Source organism: Vanrija albida, assembly GCF_041260175.1.
Source record: "Vanrija albida strain AlHP1 chromosome Unknown contig_3, whole genome shotgun sequence".
NCBI lineage: Eukaryota > Fungi > Basidiomycota > Tremellomycetes > Trichosporonales > Trichosporonaceae > Vanrija > Vanrija albida.
Window position 1 is genome coordinate 1,193,685 of NW_027191422.1, and position 17,995 is coordinate 1,211,679.

Here is a 17,995-nt window from a genome sequence, read left to right on the forward strand (position 1 = left end):
TTTGCATTCTGTCTCGGCCAAAGTCGCGCACTCGCGATCACGCGGCGTGGGTGCGCGAGCGCGGGCGTGGGCCCACGGCCTGCCTGCGCGCCTGCCCTCGGCCACAGTCCGTCCACGTCCGTCCACGTCGAGCGCGGCCCAGCAGCACAAGCCAGTGCCACCATGCCAGCATTCCAACTTGCAAACACCCTGCCGTGCCTCGAGGGCAGCGAATCGACAGAATGCACTCCGCCACAACGAACAAACGGGTCCATGACGAACGACCCCTTTCATCCCCCCCCACCCACCCACACCGCTCCACAAATAACGCGCTTAAAATACCGCAATCCCGCATTGCGGATCCTGCCAGCCGCGGCTCACATCTCGCAGCAGCCATCTACCTATCTACAGACTAGGCCCAGATCCCCAGCCGCCCCCTCCCCCACTCAGCCCCGGTTCATCGTGTTGCCAGCACCCTTCCTGTTGTCATCCGTAAAGTTTGCCCAATTCTCGTCCTTTTGCCTCTTCCTTTCAGCCGCCTCCTCGGCTGCAGCGCTTCCGTCGTTCTCGGCTTCGAGCTCCAAAAGCTCGGATTCGGTGGGGGCATCGTAAGAGGCTTGCCTAAGGGTTTGATTAGCAATGCGTCCCAGGAGTGGCACGGTGAGCCACCGCGGGCCAAGGCGAGCCAAGCCGAGCCAAGGCGCAAGACGCAGACGTCCCGAGTGGGGAAATCTTCGGGACTCTGGCGATCACGCCAGGCGCCGCCAGAGGCGCAGGTTTTGGCGGCGATGCAATGCGAGTGGACGGTGGCGCCAGCGTACCAGTGCACGACGCGACCGCAAGCGCGGCGCAGCCGGTAATGAGCGGCACCAGCAGGCCGCCGCCAGCAGGCCGCCGCCAGCGGCCGCCGCCAGCAGGCTACCCGCCGCAGCCGGAAGCCGATCGGATGTATGCGACAGCAGCAGCTGTCAAGCCACCAGCTGCGGCCGCCATCCGATCCTCGCAAGCCCCCAACGCCAGCATTCCTCGGATCTCTCCCGCCCAAACTCAACTCACCCTCCACCAGTAATGATATTGCCTCGTCGTTGCTCTTCAGCGAGGTACTCGTCAATCGTCATGGTCGGCAGGCGGTGGCTCGAGCGGAACACCTCGGAGTGGAGACGCTGACGGTCGCTCAGCGCCGTGGTCGACGGCAGGATCGTGAACGGGCGGAGGACGCGACCGCCGCCCGAGATGAGCTCGCGCGGCTTGACAGCGCCGGCCGGCTTGCGGTCCAGGCGCCACTCGGCCGCGTCGTCCTCGGTCCGCCGGGCGCGCGGGTCGTCGATTGGGCCCTGCACCGGCTCGGGCGGCGCCTGCGCGAGGATCTCGAGCTCCATGGCGTTGTTCGCGAGCGTTGCAACGGCCTGTTCGCGGAGCAGGCGGAGGATGAGCAGGCTCGCGTCGCGCAGCTCGGGCTCCTCGTCGTTGACGGCCGTCGACGAGTCGCGCTCTCCCGGCGCGCCCGGCAGCAGGGCGAGGATGAACTCGAGCGGCGTGGACGAGGGGTCGGGGTGGCCGGGGAGCGCGTTCTGGCGTGTCAGCAAGCCTTCCTTTCATACACACCCCGCAGTGCCCCTCCTCCTGCCCCACACTCACCGAGATATTCTCCTTGAGCTCCTTCTCGCGCCTGTACGCGCGGATCTTGGCCTCGCGGCGCTTGGCGGGGTCGGCGGGCGCCGCGCCGCCGCCGCTGCTCTCGGCCTCCTCGTCCGACCCGAGCACCTTGTAGCTCTGGAGGAGCTGCTGGAACGCGTTGAGCGCAGTGTCGGAGCGGCGGAGCGCGTCCTTGCGCTGGTCGTAGCCGCCAAGCCCTCCTTTCGCCTCGGCCTGCCCCAGCACCCAGGGGACCGTCATGAACGCGAGCTCCTTGTCGCCGATCTCGTCGACGCTCTCGTTGTCGCTGAACACGCCGAGCGAGGTGAGCATCCGGCTCACGAGGTACAGGTCGTCGATGGCGCGGCTGAGCGTGTCCTGCGCGCCGGCGTCCGACAGGCTGATGCTGTCGTTGAAGATCGGCACCAGGGCGCGCAGCGTGCGCGCGTAGTACTGCGGTAGTGGTAGGTTTGTCTCTGCTTCGTGCGACATTGTGGTGGTGATGGAGTGTGGAGTGTGTGGTTGTGAAGTAAGCAGCAGCGGCAGATGCACAAGAAATGTTGCTGCTTGTTGTCGCTCGAGGTGGTAGGTTCTGGCAGCAATGACATCAATGCGGCGGTGGTTTACGTAAGGGTTGGTCGCGTGGTCAAGTCACGTGGTTGATCGTCGTTGGGCGAGCTTGTGGCAGCGGTACAATGGCCTCAATGCCACGAAGGACAGAGGACAGTGACAGCGGCGACAATGGCAGCAGCAGTGGCTGCGCGTGTCCATTGTGTGTAGTTGAGGGGGCATTAGAGAGGACCCACGAACCAAAAGTCCCCCACCCACGCCATGGTGCTCGGGCCGCGACGCACTGGCCCGGCGGGGAAGCAGCGTTCATGGGCAACTACGGCTCCATCGTTGTCTGGGTTTCGCTGCCATCGAGCTTGCTAACCTACAACGAGTATAGAATATCAGCATACCATACCAGGAGCCACTGAACTCCGCCGGATAGACCCCCCTCGCCCTCGGCTTGGGTACCGGCCTCCCTGTCCACCCGTTCCCTCAACACCCTCCTCACCCTCCACGCTCCCCCCCCCAGGAAGCACCACTGCCCCGACGCGCTCCAGGTCACCTCAACATGCCACCCAGAACGTTATCCGGAATCCCTGCGACGGTGATCATTACAAAGGCCGAGCTGCCCACAACACCCACCAAACCCGCCGCAGCGCCTGCCGCAGCCCACCCAGCCTCCTGCACCTGCCCCCTGCCCCCGCTCCCACGCCTGGCCTACACCTCCACTCGGAGGGAGTACGACGCATGGGAGCAGGGGGTCACCGGGTACCTGTTGTTCATTGGCGCGCGGGGGATCCTGAGCGGGCGGCTGCGCGAGCCGTACCGCCGCGGCGCGACGCGCACGGCCGACCACGACACGGTGTACCCGCCCGACGAGGCGGCGGGGGACGCAGCGCCACGACCGGAAGCGAGGACCCAGGCGGCGCTGGTGTGGACTGCGGGGATGCAGGCCGAGTGGGAGGCGTGGGCGGAGCGCGAGAGCAAGGCGCGTGCGGTTATCCTGCTCACTGTCGACCTCGCGATCTGGAAGCAGGTCAAGGACTGCTGGTGTGCGAGGGATATGTGGTACTACATCCGCGGGCGATACGGCGGCGGGGATCGGTAGGGTGTAGACGCGGGATGGATGCGACATCGTCGGGGCGTTGAGAGGTAGTCGTTCGTTGATCTAACTGCCGGTGGGCGTGACACCTGACGAGCGAGCCCCGCGACGGAGCCGAGGTATGATCACTGCCATTGCGATGAACAAGGGAGATCAGCACTGACCTTGAGCAATAAGCTGTCAGAAGCTCGCGAACACAAGGTGCGCGAGGAGCTCAACTCACTGAGGGCATTGGTGACTACGGCGAGATCGAGGCCGTGGTGCGCGCTGCCGCCGATGGGACGTAGCTGAGGCTGGAGGGGGATCTGTGGCTGTGGGGCAAGTATGCGCGTGATTCTTCTCCCCGGGAGTGAGGAGGGGAGGGGGGGGGCGGTAGCCGGCATGGTGTTGACGGGGGCGAGGTTATTAGGATGTGTTTGTGTCGTTGCTGGTTCGCGTTCCGCGATCCTTGTTGTCGGGGTTCGAAGTCGACCAGGCGTGATAGGTGATTGCGAGGGGGGAGGAGGGGAAAGAGTGGCAGTGTGCGGAGCGGTGGTGTGTAGGTAGTGTGAAGTGGAAGTGCGGAGTGCAAGTGTAGAGTGGACAAGTCGGGGCGGAGGGGAAGTAAAGCAGGCGCGTGGGATAGTCGTCAGTGGACGCGAGCACGGCGAGCGGCGGGGTCGTGTGCATGCCCAGCAGCAATGCATTCGCACCGAACCCCCACGCATGACCGCACACCGCGTGTTGGCGGTGTGTGGGCGGGTACATATGCGACCCCCGCAGCCAGCAGCCACTAACTACTAACGCCAGCGTTGCACAGTTGCAGTATCGGTTCGCCCCGTTGCAGTTGCGTTGTGTTGCATGTATGTGTCCGTCCCGTGTTCGAGTCACCGCCGCGTCGTTGCAGTGAGTCAGAAAGGGTTCTGAGACATGCAGTTGCTGGGCCTGGGCCGGGGGTGTAGCAGTTGCAGTTGTGTCAGCGCAGCAGTCAGCGAGCAGCAGTTGCAGTTGCACCGCGAGAGAATACTGATTTTGTTTTTCGCGCCGGTTTGGGCCTCAAGCCCTGGCTGCAATGCCGGGCTCGGTGGCGCGTAGACCCACGCCTGCCGGGTCGAGCGTACGCGTGTGTACAAGGTTGCATGCGTGCTCGACGAAGACATCGAGCGCACCGACTTGGCCGTTACCTAAAACTGCCCAACAACAAAAGTCAGTCGCGCCGGTCCTTCAGACGACAGTCGCGCCGGTCCTTCAGACGACAAGTACCTCCACAGCGTGGTGGGCGCGCGGTGGACTATCATACCCGAGACGGCGATGAGTGCGTCGTCGGGTGGCACCTGGGGACGGGGCATGCCTGCGACTGACGGCACAGCGGCGAGCTCAAGGGGGGTCGCGGGCACGGCGGCGACGCCACGGGCGAAGGTGACCCGTCTGCACCTGGCGTGCGAGCTCCACGTCGAGTTTGATTCGTTTACGGGCATGTGTGGCGCGGCGGTTCCGCCACTTCCCTCTTACTCGAACCCCAGTCTCAGCAGCCACCATCTGGACGGCGACTACTACATAGTAGCCATCATCTGGACAACTTGGACCTTGTGCACCTTGCCTCGTGTGCACCGAGCAGCGGCTTCCTAGTACCCCGCGGCACCACCACACACCATAGACAACTGTGCATATCCTACTGCATCCCACGCACCTACGCCACGGTAACCTCCTCAGTCTCGTCGATCAGCTCCTCAAACACCTCCTCGACGCTCTCGCCGGCAGTCTCGGCGACGGGGCGCGTGAGCTCCTTGCCGAGCGCCGCGCGGGCCTCGGCGAGACGCGCGTTGTTGCGCGAGCGCCACGCGTCCCACTCGGCAATCTCGCGCTGGCGCTGCGCGAGCTTCTCGGCCGAGCCACGGTTCTCCTCGGCGGCATCCGCCTCGTCGAAGATGCGCGAGAAGTCCTTGAGCTCCTTGCGGATCTTGCGCTGGGCGTCCTTGGGAAGGAGGGTGGGGGGGCGGGGGCGCCAGATGAGCTGCTTGAACTTCTCCTGGCCCTGGTGCACGAGCTGCTGGCCCTTGAAGTCCCAGATAGAGAAGCCGGGCTCGGGCGACGAGCGCCACGACGAACCGTACGACGCGAGGTAGCGTCCAGACGGGTCCCACGCAATGTCGGTGACACCGTAGTGCTCCGACGTGGCGAGCTGCTGGACGTTGGCTCCGGGGTCAGACACGTCCTTGGTGGCCGTGTCGGCGAGCGTAAAGTCGAGGTCCCAGAACTCAATGTCGTACTTCTGGGCGCTGCCGATGGTGGCGAGGATGATGTGGCGACCGCGGGGCGACCACATGAGCGTGTTGGCGACCTTGCCCTCGAGGTGCTTGATGGGGAGGAAGTCGCCCTTCTTGGGGTCGAGCTGGTAGAACGAGACGGTGTACTTGATGACAGCGCCGGGGACGTTCTGGCCAAAGTTGGGGTCGTTGGTGGAGACGATGGCGAAACGCGTTCCATTGGGCTCCCAGGCAAAGGTAGGCACGTAGTCCTTGTGCTCGATGACCTCGACGGGGTAGTCCTTCTCGCGGAGACGGAAGAGCTCGAGGTTGCAGAAGGTCGCCTTCTTCGACTTGGCCTTGCGCGCGTGGCGGTCGACCTTGACGCAGAGGTAGTCGCCCTGGTTCTGCCAGTAGAACTTGCAGTCGGTGACGTTGAACAGGTTCTTGGAGCGGAGCACCTGGCGGCTGGGGATGCTCATGAGGTTGACACGGGCGGGCTGGTTCTGCACCTCGGGCGTCCAGTAGGCGAGGATGCACTCGCGGCCCTTGCCCTGCTTGCGCTGCTCCCAGTCCTTCTCGCTCATGGGGCACCACTCAAAGTCCTGCACGCCCTCAATCTTGATCGACTTCTTGTCGAGCAGGCCCATGCCAGGGAGCTCGTAGACCTGGATGGCCTGGCCGACCTGGGCACGCGCGACGTACTCGTCGTCGGGCGAGAAGCGGAAGACGGGCCACTGCTGCTGGGGGCGGGCAGGGCCGTCGGGGTTGTGGGGCGTCTTGTCGGCGGGGAACGAACGGAGGAGGCGGCCGGCCTTGACGTCCCAGATGACAAACTGGTTGCCCTCGTCCTCGGGGCCAAACGTCTCGCGGAGGGTCGCGTCGTTGTGGTTCTCGTAGTTGCCAATGGGCTCGTCCGACCAGGTGACGAGGTAGTTCTCGCAGGGCGAGAACTGGACAAGACGAACACCGGGGTGAGAGAAACGCATAAAGTTGACACCGGCAGCGCCGCCGAGCCTGGGGCCCGACCAGAGCGCGACACCGGCGCGGTGGAGCGAGGTGAGGTAGGTACCGAGGGGCGACCACTGGAGGTAGAGCTCGGCCCACTTTGCGTTCTTGACGGGCTTGCCCTCGTCGTCCTTGACCTGCTCGGCGTTGCCGTTGCGGCCGTTCCAGAAAAGGTTGACGTCCTGGTCGCGGAAGGTGAGGTACTGGTCGCGGCCGGCGGCGTCGCCGAGCCACGAGCGGAGGTGGCCCTTCTCCTGGAAGGGCTTCTCGCGCCAGCCCGTGGGGAGCTCGCCCTCGCCGATGGGAAGGTTGGCAAAGCGCTCAATGTCGCCGAAGCGGTTGGTGTGAAGCTTGTTCTTTCCGAACGCGACGCCGTCGAGCGCGCGCAGAGCGTGCTCGGCCTCCTGCGCCTCGGGGTACGTGAGGAACGCGAAGCCCTTGTTCGAGTTGTTCTCGGCGTCCCAGGGCATGTTGATGCGGTCCTCGTCAATCGGCGCGCCGGCCTTGGCGAAGATCTGCCTCAGGCGCTCGATGAGACGCGCCTTCTTGGACTCGTCGACGAGCGGGAGGTTGTCGATGACGAGCACATTCTCAAAGCCCTGCTGCGTGTCGACGGCGAACCTGGAAAAGTCTGGTCAGTCACTTTTCGAGGGCTCCAGCGCTGGGCCTTGTTACTCACCTCTCCTCAATCTCGGCGTAGCCGGAGTTGAGCTCGAGCTCGATCTCGATGCGGTCTTCTTCGCTGAATTCGCTGAGGTCTGGGTTGACCATTTTGGATGTGTCTAGTGGGTATATGTTATGGGTGGTTGACACAAGGACAATGGAGATGGTGTTGCACGCCGACACTCGCAGCCAGGCGCGTGGCGGCGAAAAGTTCCAGCCGGGCTTTCGCGACCCTGGGACCAAGTGTGGCACTCGCATCCGGAACAGTGGCGGATGTCGACAAACACCACAGATCAGCTCGGCGATGCATTCAACGTGTTCACGAGCGGTGCTTGGAGCACGAGGTAGGAGGATTGACTGCACATCCATGTATTACACGCCCGGTCCCACAAGTGGGCACGTTCCGTCGCCACCACACACTCATCGTCTCACCAGCCGCCAACACCACCCCTCATCATCGATCATTGCATCCCGAGCCGCCGTGTATACAATCTCCGACTGGGAGCCGAGTGCATGAAACATATCATAGGGGGAAATCACATGAGTACGGTAGACGGTCATGAGGGTCATTGGTGTGTGCTCGTTAACATCGTGGTTCGGCCCGAGGGCGTAGCTCGCTTAGAGGCCGTTGCTCGGGGTGCCGTTGTTGAACGACTTGGGGGTGTAGACCTTCTGGTGCTTCTGGGGCGAGAGGTCCTGGTCCGGGCTGGGGAAGGCGGGCGGACTGAACGGGGGCGAGGTGGCCACAAGGTTCTTGAGAAGCTTGTCGTGGACCTTGGCCGCACCCTGTGGTGTCAGCTTAGGCATCCGAGAGACAGCTGAGACAGTACACACCTTGAGACGAGGGTGGCCGAGGTAGACAAAGAGGGCGAGCTTGAGAACAAAGTAGTAGGCTGGGTGTGAGCTGTGAGTGGGAGGTGACCTCCAACTCACGGATGACGGCGACAAGGGCGCGGCCAAAGAACGCCTCGACAGTCTGGACGAGGCCGAGGAGGACGAACACGGCGAGCGTGTTGTCGACGTCGTCGGCCGGGCGGCGGTCGTCAAGGGCCACGAGGGCGTGGTAAGCGGGGCGGACGAAGCACAGGGCCGTGGTGACGGGGAAGGCGAGCTTGAACAGGTCGTACCAGATGAACACGAGGAAGCTGGGTGCGTGAGCATGCTCATCCCGGACTTGCACGCACAAGGTAATAGTGCCAAAGACGAGGACGGCAGGGTCGAGCTTGGTGATCTCGACGGCGTGCTGGACCGTGGGGCTCTTGAGTAGCGCCCTGCGCAGGGTCTCGAGCTGCGACTCGGCGATCTGACGCGCGCGCACCGCGTGAGGGTGGCGCGAGAGCTCGTTGGCGCGGCCGCGCGCACGCGCGACGGCGACGCCGGCCTTTGCGTACTGCTCTCGGGCGCGGGCGAGGGCCGCGGCAGCCGGGGTGGCCTTGGCCGTCTTCTTCTGCACGGGGGAGGAGGGGAGGTCGTGGGGGTTGTCGTCGGGGACGAGGGCGACCTGGGCCATTGTGCTGGTTTGTGGATTGGGAGGAGTGTCGAGTTGGGATAGGCGGGAAGAGAAGAAGAGGAAAGGAGGGTGATGTGGTCGGTGGTGGGTGGGTGGGTTGGAGTGGGAGCGGGTGGGAGTGGGTGGGTGGAAAGGAAGCAAGCAGAGAGGGGGGCGACGTTGATTGTGACGCAGCAGCGCGCAGTGACGCCGGCGCAATGTGGGTGGGGTGGGAACCCGCGGCGGTGGCGACGACGGCGGCGGCCGGGGCGGGTGGGCGAGGCAAGGCGAGGCGAAGGGGGGGCGAGGGCAAGAATCAAAAGCGATCAGTGCGCACACCAACAGAAATGGCGTCAAGACGTGTCACGCCCCGCCCGTGCAACAACGACAACGCCGCCGCGCCGGCAACAATACATGTCTGGTGCAATGTCGGTATTACAATCCATCCGGGGGGGTATAACGCATCTCGACGATGATGCCACAATACTGCTACTGCTGCTGCTCTTCAACCCACCACCTATGCCTTGTCCTGCTCGGCAAGCTTGACGTCGACCTCTTGCAGGAAGTTGTTGAGCTCCTGGGTGGGTTAGCCGAGCACCAATCCCTCTCAACCCACCTTGTCATCGGGCTCAAACTGCAGGCCGTCCACAATGGCATCCCGCGCCTCCTCGATGCGGTTCAGGCCCACAAGCGCGCGGGCTCGCCTGGAGGAGTCAGTCATGGGTGTCCAGCCTGCGGCTTTGGTACCCACCTGAAGTGTCCCTTGGTCCAAGGGCGCTTGAGGGCGATGACGGCCTCGGCGTCGGCGAGCGCATTAGCCCTGTTTGTCAGCTCGATTCCTTCATGCTGAGCGGCACTTACCAAGCTCCGGCGAGAGCAAAGGCTGCCGAACGGTTGCACAGCGCAATAGCCGTCTCGTCGCGCGACACGGCGGCGAGCTCCCACGGTGGCCGCGACAGGGCCATGTCGGCTGACCGCGAGTAGTTCTGCACCGCGACGGGGATGTTGCCAGCCTTGAACGCGGTCTACGGGCGGCGACGAGACGACGCGAGGGAAGACAATGACGTGAGGGGGAAGACGGAAGCACTGGTCAGCCACATCTCGTGCACTGCTCTCCACACGCCCCACTCACGTTACCGGCCTCCTTGGCCGCCTTGATCTGCTCGGCGCGCTGGGGCGGGGGCTGGACGTTGGGGGGCGGGGGGATAGCCTCGGGCGGGGCGGCGCGGAGGAACTGGTGCATGTAGTTCAAGCCGGTAAAGTTGACGTTGCACTGCTCGCACGCGGGCGACTTGTGCTCGAGGCAGACGACCATGACCTGGGTGATGGGGGGCTGCGTGTTGGGGATGGGCATCTCGGCCAGCGCGAACGGCTTGGGCGTGTGCGGCAATGAGTCGAGGAGGAGCTGCATCGCCGGGTCGACCTGGATGTCCATGGGCGGTCCACCGGGCCCGCCGGGAGGGCCATGCGAGTGACCGTGGTCGTGGCCGTGGCCGTGGTGGTGCTCTCCTGGGCCGTGGTTGCAGTTTTCGTGAGCCATGGTGGTCGTGTCGAAAGTGTCAACAGCAGTTCGGCTTTGTCAACGAGTCGTGGTAGTGCTCGCTCGATCGGCGGGGCGGGCAGCGTGTCATGTCTCGGCCACGTACCAGCCAAGTTATTTTACGTAACTCTTTCCCACGAGACAACAACGTGGGGCGCTGGTGGCGGAACCCGCCCTAGCCACCCTGCCTGGCCGTCTTGTCTGAAAAGGTAAACAAGCCACTCCCATTTACGTTTGCGTCTCTACATCTCACTCTTACCCCCATCCACCTGATCAAGGTGTTTAGTGGGATCCATCAACTCCAGAGACGGTAACCTACCGCTCGACGACAACGCTACAACATGTCGTGGGTGGATGACTCGTGTGACGGCCGTGTAACACGCTCCCTAACCATTGTTCGCGCGCCCCCGCGATTCGCGCCACAGCACAACAGCATTCTCCGGCGCGCTCTCGCAGAAGCGCAAGGGCGAGATTGTCGAGATTGCCCAGGCGCTCAGCATTGACACGACCGACGGCAAGCTCATCGAGCTCCGCGAGCGCGTGCAGGAGAAGCTCGACACCGAGTCGGACAGGCTCAAGGCCGACCCCCGCTTCAAGGGCCTCTACCAGCGCCGCGCCCGCAACCAGTACGTGCCACAGGCGGTCCATCCACCGCCATCCACGCTCACGCTGGCCACAGGGCCTCGGACTCGGACCCAGGAGCCGAGACGCCCGGCCCCGAGGCCAAGACGCCGGCCAGCCGCGTGCGCAAGTCCATCAACAAGACGCTCGAGAAGATTGTCGATGCGGCCAACATCCCCCTCCCTGACTCCCCACTGTGAGTTGCGATGGCCTTTACACGGCCTAACCATTGACCAGCTCTGCTAGCAAGTCCAAGGCCAAGGCTGCGGCCGACCAGGCCCTCACTCTCGTCGAGGCGGACGCCGACGACGCGCTCGCCGTGATCAAGCCGTACATCAAGACGGTTGTCAAGTTTGTCGACGCCCGCAAGCTTGCCGTCGACGGCGTTGTTCGCGAGGCCCGCGAGGTGGGTTTGGCGTCTGTATCCCAACTAACCCGCCAGATCCTCTCGACCCCGCACGGCATCCTCGCCGCGGCCATCGGTATCGAGGAGGCGTTCCTCTACCACGCGGTCACACCGTTCATCAAGTACACGGTGAGTCGACTACGGCTTGTCACTACGGCCCTACTAACCTGCCAGGTTGCCTTCCCCCCGCATACGACCGACCGTGGATCCATCGCCCAGCTGCTCCGCACCCTCTTCTTCTGGTTCCCCCGCGTGTCGTGGACGTACTGGCTGCCGACGCTCCACTCGTTTGGCCGCGACTCGGAGTTCTGGCCCGCCCTTGCGTGGTGGTGAGTGCGGTGTTGGTTCTGGCCCTGACGTCCCAGGTTCTTCGCCACAATCCTCCCGCCCTTGGCCCTCTCCACCGTCGTCAGCTTTGTGCCGCAGAAGGGCGTGCACCGCGGCGGTGCGACCACGCGCTACCAGGGTAGGTGTCGCGACTGATCAACAATCTGAGACGCCTACTCACACTCCCAGCTGCCAACCCGCCGTCGCCTACCATTGACGCGCTCACGTTTGCCCTCTTCCGCCTGGCCATCCTCCTCGTTCCGCTCACTTCGGCCGCGCCGAACACGCTGGTTGACGCGCTCGAGCAGAGCGGCAACTCGCAGGCCCGTGCCCTCGGCGCCGGTCTCGTTGCCGCCCTCCTCCTTGCCGAGCGCCTCGCGACTGGCTACAAGGCCTAAACCGCGTGCAGGCGCGTGTCACTTGTGACGCATATCCCCTTCCCCTTGCCAAAGTCTACTCGTTCACCCCCTGTTTTGCTTCGTTATCTTTCTCGACTCTATTGTCTTGTTTCCCATCTCTTGCCTTTTGACTACTCCATGTAGCGCGGACGTTATGCCGAGTTGCATGTCGAGGTAATATGTATACCCATGCTTCGAGCGGCGTGGGTGCCAGTGTGCCTCGTTCCCCGTGGGGGAGGGAGACGGGGACTGAATGACGAGAGGGGCAGTGGTGTCTTTGGGCGTGTTGTTTGCCCTAGCTCTTTCAGTCGATAGTCAGTCGCGCCCAGCGGGTCGATTTGGTCCCGCCGTGTTTGGCTCGATTTTGAGACCAGTTCAGTTCCGTTGGCAGCGAGCGCGACTGAGAAGGGGCTAGTGGGTGTGTCGCCACCATAGGCAGTCTGCGGCTGCCCGCGCGACCAAGAATGCGCACTCACCACAAAGTGTGCCAGGACTGGGACCCGGGAGAGCCGGTTGGCCGGTGGCGTCTGGTGTCAGGTGTCTGGCGTCGCTGGCTGGCGTCACCGGCGCGCGCTGCCTGGCTGGCTGCGGCGGCGCGGCGCGGCGCGTTGAAATGCGACGGGAGGTGGCCGCCCGCCCGCCCGTGGTTGTTGTGCCTTGTTGTCCCTGTCCCCGAGCCACGCGACCAGAGCGCGCGCGTCGGTCTGCGGGCAGTGCCCCCGTCCTAGAGCTTAGAGTCGCCCAGCCCAGCCCACCGTGCCAGAGGCAGCCAAAAGCTAAACCTGCATACAACCGCGGCGGCGGCGGCGGTAACGACAGAGTCCAACAACCTTACCTTGGGTCGTGCTTGCGCCTCGCCTCTGTAGACTTGCCTTCCTCGTCACTCTGTCAATTCCTCACTCACTCAGGCGACAACCACATCGACTCGCTCCTACCTCGACTCCAGCACCACCCACCACCACCGACGACTACCCCACCCCCCCACCCCACCACCGCATGTTTGGCGCCCATATTGCGCACGAGCGCGCAGTATGAGACGCCTAGACAGCGCCACCACCACCACTCTGCCGCAGCCGTCGTCGTCGTCGGCGTCGTCGTCGGCCACGCCGGCGTCGGCGGCACTCGCCCCCTTCCCCACCGTCGAGCGGCGCATACAAGAGTCGACAGACCTCTGGGCAAGAGACCTCCGCAGCCTCTTCGAGCACGCCAAGGACCGCTATGCCGACGTGTCTTGGGAGACGGACGCCGGCGAGCGGATATGGGCACACAAGGGTGGGTTGGGTTGCGAGGGCCGGGGTTGTTTGCTAACCACCCCTCCCAGCCGTCGTCTACGTCCGAGCGCCGAGTAAGCAGAGCCGAGGGTGGCGACGGCGAGCGCGACGCTGACACAACACAGAGGCGTTCAAGGACAGATACTTTCTCGTGCGCAAGACCATGTCCCGCTCGCCAACAGCCTTCTCGTCCGGCCCGCCGCCGTACCCCATAGCCTCGCTGTACCCGTCCACGTCGTCGGCGCGCAACACGCCCAGCCCGTCCCTGTTCCCCCTCCCACCACGGCGCGGGGGCAGCACGCTGTCGGTCGACACGATTGAGAGCGACGGCACATTGCGTGCTCCTACATTGAGCACGGGCTCTGCCGACGGCTCGTCCCTGCGACTCGGTCTCGAGGACACGCCAGAGCTCTTCCGCGCGCAGCTGGAATGGCTGTACACGGGCGAGGGGTTTGGCGACGTCGTCGAGTGGATCAGCGACGCCGAGGGCGGGGCTGGTAGCGTGCGCGACTCGCTCGGACGACGGGGGAGTCTCGGAGACAGGAGGGACAAGCTCGGCCAGGACTTGACCTACATGTGGACGAGCAAGCTCTACTGCGACGTTCGGATACACCTGGAGGCGCCAGACGAAGAGCGCTACGACTCGGACGGGTCGGAAGACTCGGACGACTCGCTCGCCAACACGGTCATTTTTACGGCCCACCGCTTCATGCTCGTCTCGAGATCACCATACTTTGCAGCCATGTTTCTCAACGGCAGCGGGTTTCGCCCACCAACGAGCGACGTCCACCTGCCGTCGCCACCGTTCACGCCGGCGGCATTGCACTTCTGCCTTGGGTGGATGTACGCCGGCCACCTCGACTTTTCCAACCGGACATTTGACCTCCAGACTGCGTTCCAGATTCACCGTGCGGGAACATACCTCCAGCTTGACTCGCTTGTCGCCGAGATTGAGGCGAGGATAGTGCACGACTTTTGCCACGGCCTCGACTGGAACAAGTGTCACTGCCGCCGGTGCAACGTGCGCGCGGCGCGCGTATGGCGTTTCGCACTCGCACCGGATACCGCATCGCTCGATCTCGCACGCCGGGCCCGCAGGTACCTCCTTGCCGGCTGGGCCGAGTCGTGGTCGCGTGAGGTCGCCACTGCCGACCAGGAAGACCGCGAAGGGCTGCTAAACGACGTCATGTCGGATGTCACGCCCGCCAACGTCGTGTCGACCTACCGCAGTGTCGAGCACGTCCGCGCCAGGATGGAGAAGACGGTTCGGATCAAGGGGTCGACCGACGGCGAGTGGCTCGATGTCCTTGGCGATATGGCCGCGCAGATTGAAACCAAAGCCCGCAGCGTCCTCTCGACACAGCTGGCCGCGGTGTGCGACGGCAAAGAGTTTGAGGACATTGTCACGGGCGTCGGGTTCAGCGACGACTTGCTCGACCACGTTCTCCGCGAGATTGTCGCTTGCGCCAGCGGGCCCCGCGGCAGCGTGCAGGCGCCCAGAATGTACCAGACGATCGTGTCGTCCATCCTGCTTCGCGTCGACCCCAACACTCTTGAAACGATGCTCAAGGCACGGTCACTCCAACGTCAAAAGGTCGAGGACGCAAAGGAAGGCGTCCTCGCTCATATCAAGCGCCGATGGATGCAAATCAGGGAGGAGGGCGGCTTCACCGGGCTAGAACCATGGGCCCTCAAGGAGATCCGAGATGGTGGGTAATGTGTATAGAAGATGACTGACCCACGCAGAAATCGAGGTCCCCATTGAAGACCTGCTCGGCCCGCCTCAGGTGGCATTCCCCCGCACGCGGCGGGGCACCATGCCAAGGACGACTTCGCGCCCAGCAGGGCTCAGTGATGCAGGGAGCGTCGCATCATCGGCCAGAACGCCCCGCACATCAGATGCGAGCCTTGCAAGCCGCACCTCGACCCTACGATCGCCGCCCATCGAGCCCCCAGAGCCGCAGGCGCCCGAACCGAATGGTCTGCGTCGTCTGCGCCTTTCCAGCTCGGCATCCACGAGTTCGGTCGTTTCTGCCCGTTCAGCAGCATCGCGTACCGCGTCAGCAGCGTCTCGGCCGCCAATGCCGTCTGGCCCGACACCGCGCAGCCCAGGCGCGGCGCAAAAGACACTGGTCGTGTCTGTCGGCTCAAAGGGCCGCGCGGCTTCGAGAGCAGCCACCACGGGGGCCCAAAGCCCAACTCCCACCCGGCCGGGTCAGGTCATGACGGGCGGTCCTCGCCCACTCTCCCTCACTGGCAGGACCCCCGTGTCGAAGCTGCAGTCGGCCGCACGCTCCGAGTCGCCATCTTCACCACTGTCGCCTACCAGGTCCGGCTCACCCAGCACATCTGCCAGCACGCGGCTGCGTGACCAATCGGTCAGCTCGGCGACGAGCGCTGCCAGCGCCTCAAGCGCTCGGACAACGGCAGGCACGGCCAAGTCGGTATCGTCTAGACCGTCAAGTGCAACGAGCGCGTCGAGGCCGTCGAGCGCCACGAGGCCGCCGAGCACCACCAAGCCTTCGAGTGTCGCGGGCGGTCCCAAGCCTGCCACCACCAAAACCACAGGTACGATCTCGTCTGCTGCGCCCAAGCAGCCTGTTAAGCCGGTGCCGGCACCTGCCGCCGCCACTGCCCCTGCGAAGACGCCGACCACTGTCAACGAACGCGTGGCTGCTGCCGCCGCACGGCGGCGAACATTATCGACGGCGAGTGCAAAGGCGACCAAGCCTGCGAATGGCCCCGCTCCTGCTGTGCCAGCGCAGCCTGTTCGGCCAGCGGTTGCTGCAGTGCGACAGCGAACGTTGTCCACTGCGAGTACCAAGTCGACCCGCTCCCGGGCACCATCACTGGCACCGTCGCTCGCCTCGGAGACTTCCACTGCTGCCACGTCAACCGAAGCAGCTCCCGCTCCAGGCCCCAAGGCTGCCGCTCGGCCAGCTCCCATCTCGACCAAAGCACCTTTGGCGGGGAGCAAGACGCCTACGCCTGGCACCCCAAGAGCCGGCGTCAAGCCCTCTGTCTCTACCAAGTCGCTTTCAGCAGCAGACCGCCCGCTGCGGCACCAAGCCTCGACCAAGTCGTTGTCTGGGCGACCCACGCCGGCTGGTATCAACACTGCCAAAGCAGCCGCAGCAGCCGGCACACCGAGGACGCCCACAGTTCCAAAGACACCGACAGCTACCACGTCGCGGGCGCCGGCGGGGACCAAGACGCCGACACCGCGAGACCGGAACGGAAGCGGCGCCAAGACGCCCACTCCGCGTACGCCCAAACCACGCGATGTTGGCCTGGCCAAGGCCCCGCCGCTCCCCACAGCTAGCCCTCGGACGCGTTCAACGTCGATGAACCTCAAGGCAACGCCGCCTGGCAACTCTCCCCGCCAACGAACCGCATCGTCCGCTGCGCCGCCGTGGAAGAGAGCAACGCCCTTACCTCCCAGTGTGGCGGGCGTTGTTGGAGCCAAGCAGCCCCCCTCGGCTACTGGCCCGCGACCGTCGCTGCGCTCGTTATCTGGCTCAACTGAGGGCCCGGTTACCCCACGGTTATCCGAGATTATCGAGCCGGTCATTGTCGTGGACGAGTCGTCGCCTCATAACACGCCAGTCATCACCGCGTCGCCTGATCCCGCAAAGGTGACCGAGGCGCTGGAGTTGGCGCGCGAACTGGCACCGCAGTCGCCCGAGTCGGAAGTTCTGAGGACACCAGAGCAGCCCCAGGTGCCGGAGGCGGCGGCTCCTGCCGAGACCGAAGCGCCCAAGGCGCCTGAACCCGCCCACGTCCCAGCCATTGTCAAGCAGCCGCCCCGAACTGATGTCGAGCAGCTGGCGCCATCGCCACCTGCGTCGTCTGTCGGAGCTGCCCCTGAGGCCAGGACGGCGCCTGTGCCTATTCCATCTACGCCCGGGCAAGATATTCCCCCTGCCGCTGTCACGTCGCCGGCGCTGAGTACTTCGCCAGTGAGCGTCGCGTCGCGGATTGTCAGCGAGGGCGGTACCAGCGCGCACCTCGGCTCGCCGTTCCGCCCGCACCCCGCGCTTGCATTCGACCCGCCGAAGAAGAAGACTTCGATCCCTGTCGCCCCTGTCGCTCCCAAGATCGAGATCAACGACGGCAACATGCCGTTCAGCGGCCCGGGCGTCTCGCTCCAGGTCGGCATACCCTGCATCGTGACCCTCTCACAGCGGCGCGCGCGCTTCCGCGCAAACGTAAAGTACCTTGGACGCATGGCCAACTCGCGCGGCGCCTGGGTCGGCCTCGAGGTCGACGACCTCGAGCGCCTCGGTGTCGAGACATTACCAACTGGCGCGCACGACGGCGTGCGCTACTTTCACTTTACAGCGCCGGCGGCGCTCCCGACAGCGGGCGACCAAAACCACCCAGACAAGCGCGCCCTCCGACAGCGCCGCATTGCCAACATTGCCGAGTCGTTGCCCGGCCGCCAGGGTTCGCGTGGTCTCCGGCAGCCGTCGGCCGTCGCTGCCCTCGCCCTCGGCGGGTTGGCGCCACCGCCGTCCGACCCGCGCCGCTCCTCGAGCCCATTTGCGGCGTCCGAGTGGGCCGCGCCCGAGCGCCCGCGCGCCCTCTTTGTCCGGCCGAGCGAGGTCGTGTTCGTCATGGGCGCAGATTAACGATTAACGAGACCACCCATATTTCACACCCCTGTATATCTTGCATCGTATTGATACCCACCCCCCTTTGGTCATGCTCTTCACCTGTTAATTTAATGCACATTTTATCGTTACCGCGGTGCATACAATACAACAAACATCTAGGCGG

General features: G+C 64.5%; 7 protein-coding genes across 7 annotated transcripts; 3 read left to right on the forward strand and 4 right to left on the reverse strand.

The window, feature by feature from the left end:
• Positions 1–425: 425 nt before the first annotated feature.
• TAP42 (Type 2A phosphatase-associated protein 42) lies at positions 426–2,106 on the reverse strand (the record flags this gene model as incomplete). The annotated part of the gene is made up of 3 exons (XM_069352297.1): positions 426–600; positions 1,036–1,550; positions 1,618–2,106. The coding sequence occupies 3 exons, from the start codon at positions 2,104–2,106 to the stop codon at positions 426–428; spliced, it is 1,179 nt and encodes a 392-aa protein (XP_069209715.1).
• Positions 2,107–2,734: 628 nt separating this feature from the next.
• On the forward strand, positions 2,735–3,274 carry Q8F55_003769 (uncharacterized protein; the record flags this gene model as incomplete). The annotated part of the gene is made up of 1 exon (XM_069352298.1): positions 2,735–3,274. One exon carries the CDS (start codon positions 2,735–2,737, stop codon positions 3,272–3,274), a length of 540 nt encoding a protein of 179 aa, XP_069209716.1.
• A 1,663-nt stretch (positions 3,275–4,937) lies between these two features.
• PRT1_2 (Translation initiation factor 3 subunit b) lies at positions 4,938–7,272 on the reverse strand (the record flags this gene model as incomplete). Its single annotated transcript, XM_069352299.1, has 2 exons — positions 4,938–7,122; positions 7,181–7,272. 2 exons carry the CDS (start codon positions 7,270–7,272, stop codon positions 4,938–4,940), a joined length of 2,277 nt encoding a protein of 758 aa, XP_069209717.1.
• A 510-nt stretch (positions 7,273–7,782) lies between these two features.
• Q8F55_003771 (uncharacterized protein) lies at positions 7,783–8,674 on the reverse strand (the record flags this gene model as incomplete). Its single annotated transcript, XM_069352300.1, has 4 exons — positions 7,783–7,950; positions 7,999–8,057; positions 8,098–8,309; positions 8,349–8,674. 4 exons carry the CDS (start codon positions 8,672–8,674, stop codon positions 7,783–7,785), a joined length of 765 nt encoding a protein of 254 aa, XP_069209718.1.
• A 496-nt stretch (positions 8,675–9,170) lies between these two features.
• On the reverse strand, positions 9,171–10,193 carry Q8F55_003772 (uncharacterized protein; the record flags this gene model as incomplete). The annotated part of the gene is made up of 5 exons (XM_069352301.1): positions 9,171–9,230; positions 9,270–9,357; positions 9,405–9,473; positions 9,515–9,678; positions 9,786–10,193. The coding sequence occupies 5 exons, from the start codon at positions 10,191–10,193 to the stop codon at positions 9,171–9,173; spliced, it is 789 nt and encodes a 262-aa protein (XP_069209719.1).
• Positions 10,194–10,534: 341 nt separating this feature from the next.
• Q8F55_003773 (uncharacterized protein) lies at positions 10,535–11,945 on the forward strand (the record flags this gene model as incomplete). The annotated part of the gene is made up of 8 exons (XM_069352302.1): positions 10,535–10,539; positions 10,619–10,819; positions 10,873–11,010; positions 11,052–11,220; positions 11,257–11,349; positions 11,395–11,549; positions 11,586–11,686; positions 11,737–11,945. The coding sequence occupies 8 exons, from the start codon at positions 10,535–10,537 to the stop codon at positions 11,943–11,945; spliced, it is 1,071 nt and encodes a 356-aa protein (XP_069209720.1).
• Positions 11,946–12,976: 1,031 nt separating this feature from the next.
• Positions 12,977–17,847, forward strand: Q8F55_003774 (uncharacterized protein; the record flags this gene model as incomplete). The annotated part of the gene is made up of 4 exons (XM_069352303.1): positions 12,977–13,217; positions 13,267–13,290; positions 13,342–14,925; positions 14,963–17,847. 4 exons carry the CDS (start codon positions 12,977–12,979, stop codon positions 17,845–17,847), a joined length of 4,734 nt encoding a protein of 1,577 aa, XP_069209721.1.
• Between the last annotated feature and the right edge of the window lie 148 nt (positions 17,848–17,995).